General features: G+C 48.8%; 1 protein-coding gene across 1 annotated transcript in view; it reads right to left on the bottom strand.

Moving 5' to 3' along the window:
- HERC2 (HECT and RLD domain containing E3 ubiquitin protein ligase 2) overlaps positions 1-16,404 on the bottom strand; it is a 3,346,202-nt gene that overhangs the window by 349,189 nt on the left and 2,980,609 nt on the right. Inside the window, 1 exon segment of the mRNA XM_033948978.1 lies at positions 2,263-2,354. Within this exon segment, the coding sequence (XP_033804869.1) occupies positions 2,263-2,354 (92 nt within the window).

Raw genomic sequence — 16,404 nt, 5'->3', positions numbered from 1 at the left:
TGATCCAGAGCAAGGCCTGAGTGAGGAATGCCAAGAAACCCAATAAAATGATCCTGTAAATTTAGAAATGGAAATGAAGGTTTTGAATGTTTGGGGACAGAAGTATGTAAGGCTTTGGTGCAGTATAAAGGAGAATCCCAACACAGCTAAAGTTAGGAGCCATGTTTAAAAGTAAAGCTGTGTTACGAGCCCAAAGTTTGTCCCCATCCTGAGTCACTGAACATCTGGGAACTTCTTCCTCCTCCCATTCCTCCTGTATTCTCCTCCCCCTCTTCTCCTCCTCTTATTTTTCAATGTACAGTCAAACCTCGGTTTGCGAGTAATGCGGTTTGCAAGACGAGCAAAACATTCTCACAAATCATGACTTGCAAACTGAGCATTGACTCGATTTGCGAGCATCGCTAACCCCCGCCCACCCGCAAATACCCCCTTGACAAACGGCATCGCTCCCCACCACTCGCGAACACCCCCTGCATGAACCGACATCCTCCACCCGCCCAAACAGAAGCCTTACTCGATCTGGCACCAGAACACAGCCCACAGAACGTGCCGATGAACGAAGATCCTTCATATTGCCTGGGCCTTGAGCATCTCCACATGCTCAAGGCCTTCTGGTTCTCATTCTCTCGAGAATCTCGGAGAGAGCGAGAGCCAGAAAGCCTTGAGCATGTGCAGATGCTCAAGCCCAGGCAACACAAATGATCTTTGTTCACCGGCATGTCCTGGGGCTGTGTGCCGGTGCCAGATGGGGTAAGGCTTCTGTTTGGGCTGGCGGGGAACGCCGGTTCGCGCGGCGGATGGGGGGGCGGCAAAATTACGGTTCTTGGGGGGAGGGGGTGTGAAGCAGCACCGGTGGCCTCGGGGGCTGGGGGGGTGGGAACGAATCAAGAGAGTTTCCCTTACTTCCTATTGGAAAACTCGCTTTGATATACGAGCAATTTGGTTTACGAGCATGCTTCTGGAACAAATTATGCTCGTAAACCAAGGTTCCACTGTAATTAGAATCTCCCTCCCCCCTACTTCCTCTTATATCCAACGTGTCTAAACTCTGTCATCGTCTAGGCTACAACCTGCCTTATTTTATTTCCATTTTTTATGTTTTAAATTTTTTTAATATTGTAAACCAGCCAGATACCTGTGATGGTCGGTATACCAAATTATAACTTGAAAACTTCGGGTGGGTACGGGATCACATGCTCTTTATAAGGTTGGTTAGAGTTCCCCCACATACTGGCCCTAGCTATAGGAAGTCAGGGAAATATTGTGAAGCTTATTTAGTGGTCAGGGTAAATAATTGTGCAGAGAGGTGATCCCTGCTCCACTATTGACACAAACACTTCAGGAAGAGATGTGAAAGCAGAAGTGCTGCCTATTGTTGCCTGCTGGCAAAGAGGGGCTCAGGTCCCTGATGAGGAGGGCTACCTGAACTGTGACAAAGCAGCAGCCTATGGAACAGAACTGTTTGGTGTAGTTTTTTCAGTTTTTTGGGTGGAGAGAAATGAAACACTGAACTTTTGGGGATAGTGAGGGCCTGCCATGAATTGCTTAATGGGAAGGGCAATATGAGTGCTGAAGAGGTGTTTTGAGCCAATGAACTTGTGTGGAGATAATGTGAAAATAAAATAAACCTTTTTTTCTGTTTTGGAACGTGGAAAAAGCTCAGACCATTTGTGTCTAAAAATAATCCTGCATAACCCCATTGGCACCCTGTGGAGAGCTGATCAGAATGCACGTGGTGGGAGTTCGGGCTTTGCCCTATTGGAGGGACTTGACCCTGCCACAATATATTATGTGATTTTGTGATCCGCTTGGAAAAAGCAGACTATACTGTAAATAAACAAATTATAATCTTACTAACTGTAAAGCCAACAAATTTTACTTGTATCTTCTCCCTATAAACAGTCACTTCAGCTAATTGCCCCGGGATTGCCTTTCTTTAATTTTAGAAAATGTTGCAGCTGGAAGACATATCTCACACAAATAGCATTATTCCTTTACATAACATCTTTTAGTATTTTTCATCATGACAGAAATTACCTTATATCCTTATGTTGATGGTCTGTATAGTTCACTTCAGGGTCATTCAAGTAATTCATTAACATTTATTATGACAACTTTAACGTAAGCAGATGCCTTTCCCTATATTCTGTATTATGCTATGCATGCTATACATGCTCCCAAAAAGTTTAAACTATGTTTAATGTAGTCATGAGTCTATTTTTATGCCACTTAACAGAGAGCATACTGAATAACAATGCTTACCAGGTATAAACAGCACCAGACTTTGTGAGAGCCACAGAGAATTGTGACCCACATTCTATTTTAATCACTCCAAGATTTGTGAGAGAATCAATCTGCAGAAAAAAGTATTGCATAAGTTACACAAAAGAAATTTTACAATATTTTATTTATTATTTACATTTCTTATATATCGCTTCTATTCGAAGCAATTTATTTATTATTTTTATTTTTTTTTTAATTTCTACACCGCTTAAGGTCTAAGCGGCTTACAATGTAAATATACATAGTCATACACACACACGTAATCAGCAAAATATTATGGGGCTCATAATTAAAAAAAAAAAAGTCAAAAGAGTGTCCTAAATGGCTACTTGGATGATCAAAAAGCCTGATCGTCCAAGTACCCATAATCAAAGCTGGTTTTAGACGTATCTAAAACCAGCTTAGGCCTTTCCCCTGCCACTAAACGCACAGAGAGAAAAGAGGCGTGTTTAGAGGAGGGGAAAGGGTGGGCGGTGGACGGGAGGTGGGCCGACCTACATCTAGGCGTGCAGCAGGTATAACCAAAACCTTAGGCAGGTTGCCTAGTCGGCACTTATACGTTTTTGAATTAGACAAAGTCAAAACAGGTCTAAGTGCTGAAAAAGGGGCCGCTGAGCTGATCGTGGCTGCTGCGATCAGCTCAACGGCCCCAGCAACCTGCCTACGCCCTACAGCAATGATCGCGGCAGGAGAGATGCCTCATCTTCCCTACTGCGATGCCATAACTCCTCTACCCAAACTGCCGCGATACATCACCCCCCCTCCGACAACATCGGGGAAAGAGGGAGCCCAAGCCCTCTTACCTCGCAGCACTGATGACCCCAACCCTGACGCCACCCCCCCCCCGACGATATCAGGGCAAGAGGGAGCCCAAGCCCTCTTGCCCCACAGCACCGACAACCCCCCACCCGATGATATCAGTGCAAGAGGGAGCCCAAGCCCTCTTGTCCCGCGGCACCGATGACCCCCCCCGACGATATCGGGGCAGGAGGGAGCCCAACCCCTCCTGCCCAGGCGGACCCCCTACCCCCCACTACATTACGGGCAGGAGGGATCCCAGGCCCTCCTGCCCTCGACACAACCCCCCAGAACCCCCGATCGGCCCCCCCCACTGACCCGTGACCTCCCTGCCCACCCCACGATGCCCCCACCCCCAATCCCAACCCCCATACCTTTGAAATGTTGGCCGGATGGACGGGTGCCAAGCCCGCCCGTCCGGAAGGCCAACCGGCTCCAGAATGGGGCCGGATTGGCCCAGGCGGCTGAATTCCCGCCCACAGGTGGGGCCTAAGACACCTGGGCCAATCAGAATAGGCTCGGGAGTCTTAGGCCCCCCTCCTGTGGGCGGGGCCTTAGGCACATGGGCCCAACCCATTTCAAAGGTATGGGGGTGGTATTGGGGGTGGGGGGTGCGTGGTGTAGGCGGGGGGTCGTGGGTCAGCGGTGGGGCTGATCAGGGGGGCGGTCATTGGGGGGGGGTTGTGTCAAGGGCAGGAGGACCTGGGATCCCTCCTGCCCGTATTGTATTGGGGGTTGGGGGTCCGCCTGGGCAGGAGGGATTGGGCTCCCTCCTGCCCGATCGTGTAGGGGGTGGGGGACGAGAGGCCAGGAGGGCTTGGGCTCCCTCCTGGCCTGATCGTAATCGGGGGGTGCCGCGGGTGCCCGGGACAAGAGGGCTTGGGCTCCCTCTTGCCCCGAATGTAATCGGGGAGGGGGGGGTTTGATGCCACGGGGCAAGAGGGTTTGGGCTCCCCCTTGCCCCGAACGTAATTGGGGGGAGGGTCGGTGCCGTGGGGCAAGAGGGCTTGGGCTCCCTTTTGCCCCGAATGTAATTGGGGGGGTGGTCGGTGCCATGGGGCAAGAGGACTTGGGCTCCCTCTTGCCCCGAACATAATGGGGGGGTTGGTGCCACCGGGCAAGAGGGCTTGGACTCCCTCTTGCCCCGATGTCGTGAGGGGTGGTGGATTCTGTAACTGGTGTTGTTATTCACAGATACAGAATCCAGCTTTTAGGCTAAAAGCCCTTGTGTTGGACGTTTGGGGCTCAGGTGTTTTTTTGGTTCATTATGGGGTATAAGTGTAGACATAGTGGTGGTCTGGGCGTTTAAACAGCTGAATGTAGAGGGAGGCCATTATCAAACAAAAGCTCCATTTGGATGTTTTTTTTGATTATGGACATTTTCCCTGCTTCTACTTTCAATGTTTAAGGACTTAGGCCAAAAGGGGACTTAGACGGTTTTTTTTTTATTATGCCCCTCTATCTATCCACTCCTCCAAACTTTTCTGTTACTAAAACTAGAAGATGGCTAATAAAACTTAAATAAGTCAGATTGCCAAAATCTGAAACATCACTACCTAGTCAATGGCTTTCACAAACAAATATGTTTTTAGTTGCTTCTTAAAGGACATCTTATCTTTACATACCCTCATATATCACGGTTAAGCATTCCATTTCAGAGGACTCGCCACAGAAATGGCTGTTTGCGTCTTTTTGTAATGAGTTTCACCAAGCACCTCATGGCAGATTCTGACCTAAACTTTCTAGAAGGTATGTATTGTTTCAATGCCTGCCTTAAATACCACGGTGTTACTCCATAGACTGCTTGGTGAACAATCATCAAAATTTTATAATCAATTCTACGTTGAATTGGCAACCAATGCAGACTTTACAATAATGACATTATATGCTCATTTAATGCTACCCCCTTAATCATTCTCACCGCTGCATTTTTCACAACTTGAGAGTGCTTTGATTTTATTTTTTGCAATGCCTAACAGTAAAGACTTGCAAAAATTCAATCTGAACAATATTATGCTCTGCACCACAATTTGGAAATCTAACATAGACATCATATTTCTTACTCTTGACAACAATCGTAATTGAAAAAATGCTTCTTTAACAACATGCATGATAGGTGTCTGCATAGAAAGCTACGCATCCATAATCACCCCTACTATCCTAATATGTAATGTCATAGTGAAAATCACATCTCATATTTTCAATTCTCCCAACCCTAACAGAGTTTCATCTTTTCCAACAAACATTTCTGTCTTTTTTATATTCAACACTAATTTATTGTCATGTATCCACAATGTTATTCATTCCATACACTCAGGGGTTCATAATAAAAAAACAAAAACGTCTAAAAAGTGGCCTAAATGGCTACTTGGACGATCAAAAAGCCTGATTGTCCAAGTACCCATAATCAAAGCTGGTTTTAGATATATCCCTTTCCCCTGCCACTAAACGCACAGAGAGAAAAGAGGCGTGTTTAGAGGAGGGGAAAGGGCGGGCAGTGGGCGGGAGGTGGGCCGACCTACACCTAGGCGTGCAGCAGGTATAACCAAAACCTTAGGCAGGTTGCCTAGTCGGTACTTATACGTTTTGACTTAGACGAAGTCAAAACAGGTCTAAGTGCCGAAAAAGGGGCCGCTGAACTGATCGTGGCTGCTGCGATCAGCTCAGCGGCCCCAGCAAACTGCCTACCCCCTACAGCAATGATCGCGGCAGGAGAGATGCCTCATCTTCCCTATCACAATGCCATCACTCCTCTACCTGAACCGCTGCGACCCGTGGCAGGAGAGATGAGGCATCTCTCCTACCGCGTAGCAATGTTACTTACCGTAACAGTTGTTATCCAGGGACAGCAGGCAGCTATTCTCACTAGTGGGTGATGTCATCCGACAGAGCCCCGACACGGACATCTTGCAAGCATGTCTTGCTTGAAGAAACTCAGAAGTTTCGAGATGCCCGCACCGCGCATGCGCCAGTGCCTTCCCGCCCGATGTACCGGGCGTGTCTCCTCAGTTCAGGTCGCTAGCCTGAGAAGCCAACCCAGGGGAGGTGGGTGGGACGTGAGAATAGCTGCCTGCTGTCCCTGGATAACAAATGTTACGGTAAGTAACATTGCTTTATCCCAGGACAAGCAGGCAGGTATTCTCACTAGTGGGTGACCTCCAAGCTAACCCCAATGGGATGGTGGGAGAGTTGGCAACTTAAGAGAACAAATTTTGTAACACTGTTTGGCCAAACTGTCCATCCCGTCTGGAGAAAGTATCCAGACAATAATGAGAGGTGAATGTGTGAACCGAGGACCAAGTGGCAGCTTTACATATCTCCTCAATCGGTGTCGATCTGAGGAAGGCTACAGAGGCTGCCATTGCTCTGACCTTATGGGCTGTGACCTTACAGGGAAGGGATAATCCAGCCTGGGCATAGCAGGAAGAGATACAAGCCGCCATCCAGTTAGAGATGGTGCGCTTCGATACAGGTCGTCCCAACTTGTTTGGATCAAAGGAGACGAAAAGTTGAGGAGCAGTTCTGTGAGGCTTTGTGCGATCCAAGTAGAAAGCTAAAGCACGTTTACAGTCCAGAGTGTGCAAAGCAGCTTCCCCAGGATGAGAATGAGGCTTTGGAAAGAACACCGGAAGCACGATGGATTGGTTGATGTGAAATTCAGAGACCACTTTAGGCAGGAATTTCGGATGAGTACGAAGAACCACCTTGTCATGATGGAATACAGTGAACGGTGGATCCGCCACTAGGGCTTGAAGCTCACTGACCCGGCGAGCAGACGTGAGGGCCACCAGAAAAACCACCTTCCAGGTGAGATACTTAAGTGGAGCCTTGTTGAGAGGTTCAAACGGAGGCTTCATGAGATGAGACAGGACAACATTGAGATCCCAAACCACAGGAGGAGGTTTGATAGGAGGGTTGACATGAAAAAGACCTTTCATAAATCTGGAAACCACAGGATGAGCAGACAAAGGTTTCCCCTGTAGAGGCTGATGGAAAGCCGCAATAGCACTCAGGTGGACTCGTATGGAGGTAGATTTGAGACCAGACTGAGATAGGTGTAGAAGATAGTCCAATACAGAAGAAAGGGAAGCTCGCTGAGGTTCCGTGGCATTGGAAATACACCAGGAAGAGAATCTAGTCCATTTTTGGGAATAGCATTGTCGAGTAGCAGGCTTCCTGGAAGCCTCCAAGACCTCCCTCACTGCTTGAGAATACTGGTGAGGGGTTATGTTGAAAGGAACCAAGCTGTCAGGTGGAGGGACTGCAGATTGGGATGAAGTAGTGAACCTTGATGTTGAGTGAGTAGTAAAGGAAACACTGGAAGAAGTACTGGCTCCCTGCTGCTGAGTTGAAGTAGAAGGGAGAACCAAGGTTGTCTGGGCCACCGAGGAGCAATCAGAATCATGGTGGCATGGTCTGATCTCAACTTGACCAGAGTCTTTTGAATGAGAGGAAAAGGAGGAAACGCATATAGGAAGCGATTCCCCCAATCCAGTAGAAAAGCGTCTGCCTCGAGGCGATGAGGAGTGTAGATCCTGGAGCAAAACTGAGGCAGTTTGAAGTTGTGGGGGGCTGCAAAGAGGTCTATCTGAGGCGTCCCCCACTGTGCAAAGACTTGATGAAGGGGGTCGGAGTGGAGCATCCATTCATGAGGCTGGAGAAGACGACTCAATTTGTCTGCCAAGACGTTGTCTTTCCCCTGAATGTAGACAGCTCTGATGAAGGTGTTGTGGCGGACCGCCCAATCCCAGACTCGAAGAGCTTCCTGGCAAAGAGGGGCCGAGCCCGTGCCCCCTTGTTTGTTGACATAATACATGGCGACCTGATTGTCGGTGCGAATAAGGACCACCATGTCGTGAAGCAGATGTTGAAAAGCTTGGAGAGCATTGAAGATGGCTCTGAGCTCCAGAAGATTGATTTGATGGAGTCGTTCCGCACTGGTCCAGAACCCCTGAGTGCGAAGACCATCCAGATGAGCTCCCCATGCATAGTTCGATGAATCGGTCGTGAGAACTTTCTGGTGGGGAGGAGAGTGAAACAGCAAACCTCTGGATAGATTCGAAGAGGTCATCCACCAGAGAAGAGACTGCCGTAGAACAGGAGTGACTACAATGTGGAGGGACAACGGGTCGGACACCTGAGTCCACTGAGATGCCAAGGTCCATTGAGGAATTCTGAGATGTAGTCTGGCAAAAGGCGTCACATGAACTGTGGATGCCATGTGACCTAAGAGGACCATCATGTGTCTCGCTGAGATGGATTGGCGAGAAGACACCGACTGGCAGAGTAGAAGAAGAGCATCCATGCGTTGAGGAGGAAGGAACGCTCGAAGTTGGATGGTATCCAGGACAGCCCCGATAAAGGGGAGAGACTGGGTGGCTGAAGATGTGACTTGGGAAAGTTGATCTCGAAGCCCAAGTTCTGCAGGAAACAAATTGTAGTCAAGGTCGCCGAAATGACCTCTGGAGCCGACGGTGCCTTGATGAGCCAGTCGTCGAGGTATGGAAACACCTGGAGACCCATGTTCCGGAGTGCAGCGGCCACCACCACCAGACACTTCGTGAAGACTCTGGGCGACGAGGAAAGGCCGAATGGAAGCACTCGATACTGCAGATGTAGATGTCCCACCCGAAATCTGAGGAACTTGCGGGAGGCCGGATGAATCGGGATGTGAGTGTAGGCCTCCTTGAGGTCCAGAGAGCATAACCAATCGTTCTGCTCGAGGAGGGGGTAGAGAGAGGCAAGGGTCAGCATACGGAACCGCTCCTTGACCAAAAACTTGTTGAGGACTCGAAGGTCCAAAATGGGCCGCAGATCGCCCGTCTTCTTCGGGACCAGGAAGTACCGGGAGTAAAACCCTCGGTTTTGCTGATCCAACGGGACCGGCTCGACGGCCCGAAGCCAAAGCAAAGCCTGAGCCTCCTGGAGGAGAAGAGCGGTCTGCGTTAAGTTGGAAGGATACTCTCTTGGAGGGTGGTCCGGGGGGACCCGTTGGAAATGAAGAGAGTATCCCTCTCTTACGATGGTAAGGACCCAAAGGTCTGTGGTGATTGACTCCCATCGATGACAAAAATGATGGAGACGACCCCCTATGGGAAAAACAGGGGAAGACAGAACGTCGGTTATGCTCCCTGGAAGAGAGTCAAAAAGGCTGAGTAGCCTTGGGTGCAGCCGGCATCTGAGGCTTCTGCTGAGACTTCTGGGGAGGCTGTCTCTTCGCAGGCTGTCTCGCAGGAGGAGTCTGCCTCGGTTGATAACGCCGCTGGTAAATTTGAGGCGGTCTAGAGGGACGAGACTGCTGAGGCTTCGGCTTAGGCCGCAGAATAGACTGAAAAGACTTCTCATGGTCCGAAAGCTTTTTAGTAACAGTCTCGATAGACTCATCGAACAGATCTGCTCCCGCACAAGGCACATTTGCAAGTCTGTCTTGGAGGTTCGGATCCATATCAATGGTACGAAGCCACGCCAGGCGACGCATGGCGACCGAACAGGCAGCAGCACGTGCCGAGAGCTCGAAGGCATCGTAGGAGGATTGCATCAGCTGCAGTCGTAACTGGGACAGGGTCGCCACCACTTCTTCAAACTGGAAACGAGCCTGAGCATCGATGAAAGGGATGAACTTGCGGAGCACCGGCAAGAAGAAATCCAAATATGAAGAGAAGAAAAAGTTGTAATTGAGCACTCGAGTCGCCATCATCGAGTTTTGATAGATACGTCTACCAAACTTATCCATCGTTCTCCCCTCCCTGCCCGGAGGCACGGAAGCGTAGACTTGGGAGGGATGAGAACGCTTGAGAGAGGACTCGACTAGAAGGGACTGATGAGAAAGTTGAGCTCCCTCAAACCCCTTGTGGTGAACGATGCGGTATCGAGCATCCAGCTTACTAGGAACTGCAGGTATGGAATACGGTGTCTCAAAACAACGCATGAAAGTCTGGTCCAGCAGTTTATGCAGAGGAAGCCGAAGTGTCTCCGCTGGAGGATGAGGCAAATGCATGGTGTCCAGATACTCTTTAGAATATCGAGACCCAGTGTCCAGAGTCACATCCAAGTCATCCGCCATCTGTCGGAGAAAGGATGAAAAAGACAGTTGGTCCGCCAAGGCCGGCCGGCGAGACGGACTAGAAGAAGTGGACGCCTCCGGGTCCAGGGAGAGCTGGGATCAGCTTGGAGAATAGGAGGTAGATGGTTCCTCATACTCTGGTCCCTCCGGCTGGGATAAATCCGACGAGGAGTATCCCAAACGCTGCATCTTCTTTTGCGGAGACACCTCCGAATGACGTGAGGAGTGTCGAGAAGAGTGCCGAGATCGATGCCCCTCCCGGTGACGGGATGGGGAACGAGATCTTCTATGCATCGATCGATCCTTTGAAGTCTCGAAGGAATGGATAGGACTAGATGCAGTGGATCGCAGAGGTGGCAGAGATGCGGACTCCCGCAGCGCCACCCAAGTCTGGTATGGAGTGCGGAAGAACTCCTCCTGCGATGCAGTATGCCCAGGACTCCGATTATCAGGGACCGACCTAGTACCCTGTTGTCGTGGGGGTGTGATGGGCTCCAAAGGCGGCATATCAGGAAGGGAAGCCCTCTTGGAGGATTCCGCCGCCCTCTGCCGATCCCCCTCGTCGAGCAGGGAGATCGAACGACGAGGAGGAGGGGGAGGGGGCGGACCGCCCCCTGGAACTGGGGCCGGAATGTCACCCTGAATGTTGGCGATAAGTCGGGGTCCCATAGTCTGCATAAGCTCGACAAACTGAGCTTCTAGCAGGGATCGAAGCGAAGCCGATATGGAGGGATCCGCACCGAAAGGGGGTCCTCCTGCACGGTCTTCGCGTTCCTTCGTGGCCAAGTGCTTCTGCTTGCTAGCTTTAGGCACTTTGATGACCACGGGAGGGACAGCGGAAAGCGGTACCTGAACCGAGGAGAAGGAGGCAGGCGCCGATGCTGAAGCCGGTGCAAACGATGCTGGCTTCACGATGCTCGATGCAGGAGTCGTCGATGCAGGTTTCGAACGGACCGGCGAAACCTCAACAGACGTAGAAGCAGACATGTCCTTGGCAGTCTCCATCTTGAACATCGACTCCCAGAGCAAGCAGCGCCGTTTAAACGAGCGCGCAGTGAGCGTGGAACAAGGCCGGCACGATTTCGGAACGTATTCCGGACCAAGACACTGAAGGCAGCGTCGATGCGGGTCCGTCAACGAAATCGCACGCTGGCACTTGCTGCACTTTTTAAAACCGGTGATTGGTCGGGACATAGGCCGGAAAATCGACGCTGCAAGGTCGAAGGCGCTAGGCCTCAGCCACGAGGCCGGCCCGGCCGAACCGCCGGAAGAAATAATTTTAACTTTTTTTTTTTTTTTTGAAAAAATAAATTAAAAGTGAAATAAATTCAAAGAAATAAACAAAAACGCGGGTTAAAGAAGGCAAAAAACTGAAATTCAGTCAGCGCAGAATGAAGATAAACTTCTCAGCTCCGCGGAAAGAAAAGAACTGAGGAGACACGCCCGGTACATCGGGCGGGAAGGCACTGGCGCATGCGCGGTGCGGGCATCTCGAAACTTCTGAGTTTCTTCAAGCAAGACATGCTTGCAAGATGTCCGTGTCGGGGCTCTGTCGGATGACATCACCCACTAGTGAGAATACCTGCCTGCTTGTCCTGGGATAATACATCACACCCCCCCCTCCGACAACATCGGGGCAAGAAGGAGCCCAAGCCCTCTTGCCCCGCGATCCCCAACCCCCCCGATTACGTTCAGGACAGGAGGGAACCCAAGCCCTCCAGCCCAGGCGGACCCCTTACCACTGTTCCCTCCAAGCTGAACAAGAGCCCCTTTCCGGAGCCGGCTGGCCTGCCGGACGGGCTTGGCACCCATCCGTCCGACCAACATTTAACAGGTATGGGGGTGGGGTTGGGAGAGGGGAGGTCGGCAGGTCAGCGGGGGGGTTGTGGGTTGGCGGGGGGGGGGGCGATCGGGGGTTGGTCATTGGGGGGGTAGTGTCGAGGGCAGGAGGGCCTGGGATCCATCATGCCCGTATTGTAGTGGGGGATGGGGAGGTAGGGGGTGCGCCTGGGCAGGAGGGGTTGGGTTCCCTGCTGCCCAATCTTGTAGGGGGTAGGGGGCAAGAGGCCAGGAGGGCTTGGGTTCCATCCTGCCCTGAACATAATCGCGGGGGGGGGGGGGGGGGGGGTATCGCAGGGCAAGAGGGTTTGGGCTCCCTTTGCCCCGATCTTCATTGGAGGTTTGGGGATGCCGCGGGGCAAGAGGGCTTGGACTCCCTCTTGCCCCGATGTCTTCGGGGAGGTCGGAAGTGCCGCGGGGCAAGAGGGCTTGGACTCCCCCTTGCCCCGATGTCGTGGGGGGGGATGGGTGGATTCTGTAACTGGTGTTGTTTTTGAAAGACACCGGTTACAGAATCCAGCTTTTAGGCGAAGGATTGGCTCCTCCTTCGCCTAAAAGCCCTTGTTTTGGACGTTTGGGGCTTAGGCGTTTTTTTGGTTCATTGTGGGGGTATAAGTGTAGACGTAGTAGTGGTCTGGGCATTTAATGTAGAGCCAGGCCATTATAAAAAAAAACCTCCTTTTGGACGTTTTTTTTGATTATGGACATTTTCCCTGCTTCTACTTTCAACGTTTAAGGCCTTAGGCCAAAAGGGACTTAGATGTTTTTTTTTATTATGCCCCTCTCGGTCAATTTTCTCTCTACAAAATGTACTCCTTCAGTTACAGGGGAAAAAAATGGATATCATCCGCATAAATGCGGTAATAAACTCCAAGCTCCTGAAAACCTTCCCTATTGGTGAAATTTAAATATTGAACAAAAGGACAGGTAATGAAGACCCCTGCGGAACTCCCTTCTTCATTCCCATCATATCAGAGACAGGAGTACCACAATTTACCTTGAATTTACGCTCTAGTAAAAGACTGAAACTACCCCTCCTTGCCACAATTTTTTTTAACAGCAAATGAGATCCAATGTATCAAAAGCCACTTGTATATCCAAGATCCCCCAACGGGCCATCACACAAACACTCTCACTGAACACTGCGTCTTGATGTGCCTGAACGTCCACATGGTAGTGTTGCACAAAGGAATGGAGAGAAGACCAAACCGCAGCTTTACAGATATCCACTGGAGGCACAAGAGAAGACTCAGCCCAAGAAGTTGCCTGACCCTGAGTGGAATGAACCTTGAGATATTCCAGAACAGGCTTCTTCTGAAGAAGGTATGCCGAAGCGATAGTCTCCTTGATCCAGTGCGCAAAGGTAGCCTTGGAAGCACCGCCCCCCTTACAAGAACCCACTAAGAGGACAAAAAGATGATCCAATTTCCAGAAATCCTGGGTCCGCTGAGCATAAGAACAAAGGACCAGACAGGTATCCAACTTGCACTACTGCCTCTGCTCCAAAGAGTCCTCCTGACTGTCAGCATAGCTATTGCTAGCAATCAGCATTTTCAGTTGGCATATCTTATGTCAGCAAAGGCCTATGGGAAATTATATCAATCTGACTTTGGCATGTGAATGCAGATGGACCCTGAGTGTAGGTAGACTGTTTCATATAACCCAAAAAGAAGGTTTTAAGTAGCCCTGATTGAATCATGATTAGCTAAAAGGTGTTAATGTGTTAATGTCTGATTAAGAGGGTGCTTAGGACAATGGGTCCAGGTGCACAGATAACTAAAGTTAATCAGAAACTATTGTCAGAGACAGACTGGAAATACATATATGACTACAGCCTATTTTTCTCCTGTCTACGAAGGAGGGGGGTGATTTAACTTCTATTGAAGCTCAATAGATTCTGGTTTTTAGAATAAGTTTCCAAACTATAAAAGCCCCCTCGCAGCATCACCCCCCTCTCTTGGCTCTTGGCACTCTGGTCCTCTCTTGTTTCTCTTGAGCTCTCTCTTTCTCTGTTTATCCTTCTCTTTATCTATGGAACATGAAGCTTGGACCATCACCCCATTCCCCTTTTCTCTCTCTCTGCCTTTCCCTGGAACTTCAGGCTTCTATGTCTCTCTTTTCCTCTGAACTCTGTAAGGCAGGGAAACTGCGTTGCTCTCTCATTAATTGTAATGCTTAATTGTAATGCTTATAAATATTGCTTTTCTGTAAGACTATTTCTATAATATATTCTTTATGCAATCACCTCTGGCTGTGCCTCTTTGATTCTACTTCCTGGTGAATCTTCAGTGAGGGAACTGAACCTGGGACTTGGCGTTTGTAAGGGCGCCTCTCACTTAACTCTTACCACCTAATATTGTGGGGGTCACACTAACAAACCTTACACCGACTACCAGGATGACCACGGACTGGTTGACATGAAAATGCGAAACCACCTTTGGCAGAAAGGAAGGAACAGACCATAGCACAGCGCGCTTCCTAGAAAACTCCAGGAAGGGAGGCTTACAAGAGAAAGTTTCAAGTTTATTAAAATTTGATGCAAACACTTATAATATTATTTCAAAGCAAATTACATATATTAAAAAATCAGGGGTAACAAAAACTCATAATTATACATACAAGGACAAATTCTAAAGACAAACATACAGAAACAGGAGGAGAAGGGATAGACCTACAATATTTTTAGAGAAAGGCAACATTAAAGGGTAACATGATATGTTGGGGAAGAAAGAAAGAGTAGATCATTTTTAAAAGTAAAATAATGAAAAGGTATTCCAATCTGTAAATGAAGGTTTTAATTTTCAAAGGCATCTTTATAAAGAAAGGTTTTCAAGGAACTCTTAAACTTGTCTAATATATGTTCTTCTTTAATATAGCCTGGAAGTGAGTTTCATAACTGTGACAGATGACAGAAAAGATCTCAGTACGTCTCATGCCGATAATCTTTAAGGAGGGTACAGAAAGGAGATTTTGATCAGCCGAACATAGGGATCTGGAAAGTGTAAGTGGTATCAACAGTCTATCTAGGAAAGTGTGTCTAACGGATATTGAATGATAATAGTGCAATTTTATTGGAGATACGATGAGGCATTGGCAGCCAGTGTGCATTTTTTAGGAGTGAAGTTACATGATCATATTTTTTTGAGTTTGTTATGATTTTTATTTTGAATTAATTGTAGTCTCCTTAGTTGTTTTTGAGTGACACCCTTTAATAATGAGTTACAGTAATCCAGTTTTGAAATAATGAGGGAATGAATAAGAATATTAAGAGCTGATGGGTCCAACACCTTTGCTAAGGACCTCATCATGCATAATTTGTAGAAGCAGTTTTTCACTATTTGGCTTATATGATCTTGATCAGGGGTGTCAAAGTCCTTCCTCGAGGGCCGCAATCCAGTCGGGTTTTCAGGATTTCCCCAATGAATATGCATGAGATCTATTAGCATACAATGAAAGCAGTGCATGCAAATAGATCTCATGCATATTCATTGGGGAAATCCTGAAAACCCGCTGCCCTCGAGGAGGGACTTTGACACCCCTGATCTTGATATGATAATTTGAGTTCTAGTATTACCCCAAAGATTTTAATGCTCGAGACCTGCTGAATGTTGTCAATCTGAATTGGTGCAGCTAAAGAAAGGCCTTCTTTACAGGGGAAAAGAATAGTCTGAGATTTATTGATATTCAGGGATAGCATATTGATCCTCAGCCATTGGTTGATTTTTCCTATTTTCTCATTTAAATAATTTATTTCATTTGGATTCTCGGTGTTGAGCAGATGGGACAAGAAAGCCTGCAGGGTCTCGCAGAAGTAATGGCTACCAGGAAGACTGCCTTAAGAGTATGGTCCTTCAACGAGCAAGAACCTAAGGACTCAAAGGGAGGGCGCACATGCATGGACAGGACCAGATTGAGATCCCAGGCCAGAACCGAAGGCCGCATTGGAGGCCGAAGTAATTTGGCCATCCTCAAAAAGTGAATCACATTCAGAGAAGTTAAACACTTACCCTGCAACAAACCCCGAAACGCTGACAAAGCCGCAAGTTGAGCCTGGAGAGAAGACCAGGCCAGGAACCTGTCCATGCCATCCTGCAAAAACTCCAAGATGTGAGGCAGAGACGTAAAAGGAAACCACTTCATGCAATGCATGCCACTCCTCAAAGATGCGCCAAACATGCACATAAGCCCAAGAAGTGGAAAGTCTCCGGGACTCCAGGACTCCAAGAGAGTGGAGATCACTTTATCCAAATAACCTTTATTACCTAGACATTCCTTTTCAAGAGCCAAGTCATAAGACAAAAGGGACCTGGATCAAACATTGGAATGGGGCCCTGAGTCAGAAAGTCGGGCAAGAGGGGCAGTGGAAAAGGATTTGCCATGAGATGACGAATCAGATCTGCGTACCACGGGCGCCTGGGCCA

This window comes from Geotrypetes seraphini, chromosome 6 (genome assembly GCF_902459505.1).
Source record: "Geotrypetes seraphini chromosome 6, aGeoSer1.1, whole genome shotgun sequence".
NCBI lineage: Eukaryota > Metazoa > Chordata > Amphibia > Gymnophiona > Dermophiidae > Geotrypetes > Geotrypetes seraphini.
The sequence above is the reverse complement of the archived record's forward strand: the minus strand, read 5'-3'. Positions and strand labels throughout refer to the sequence as shown.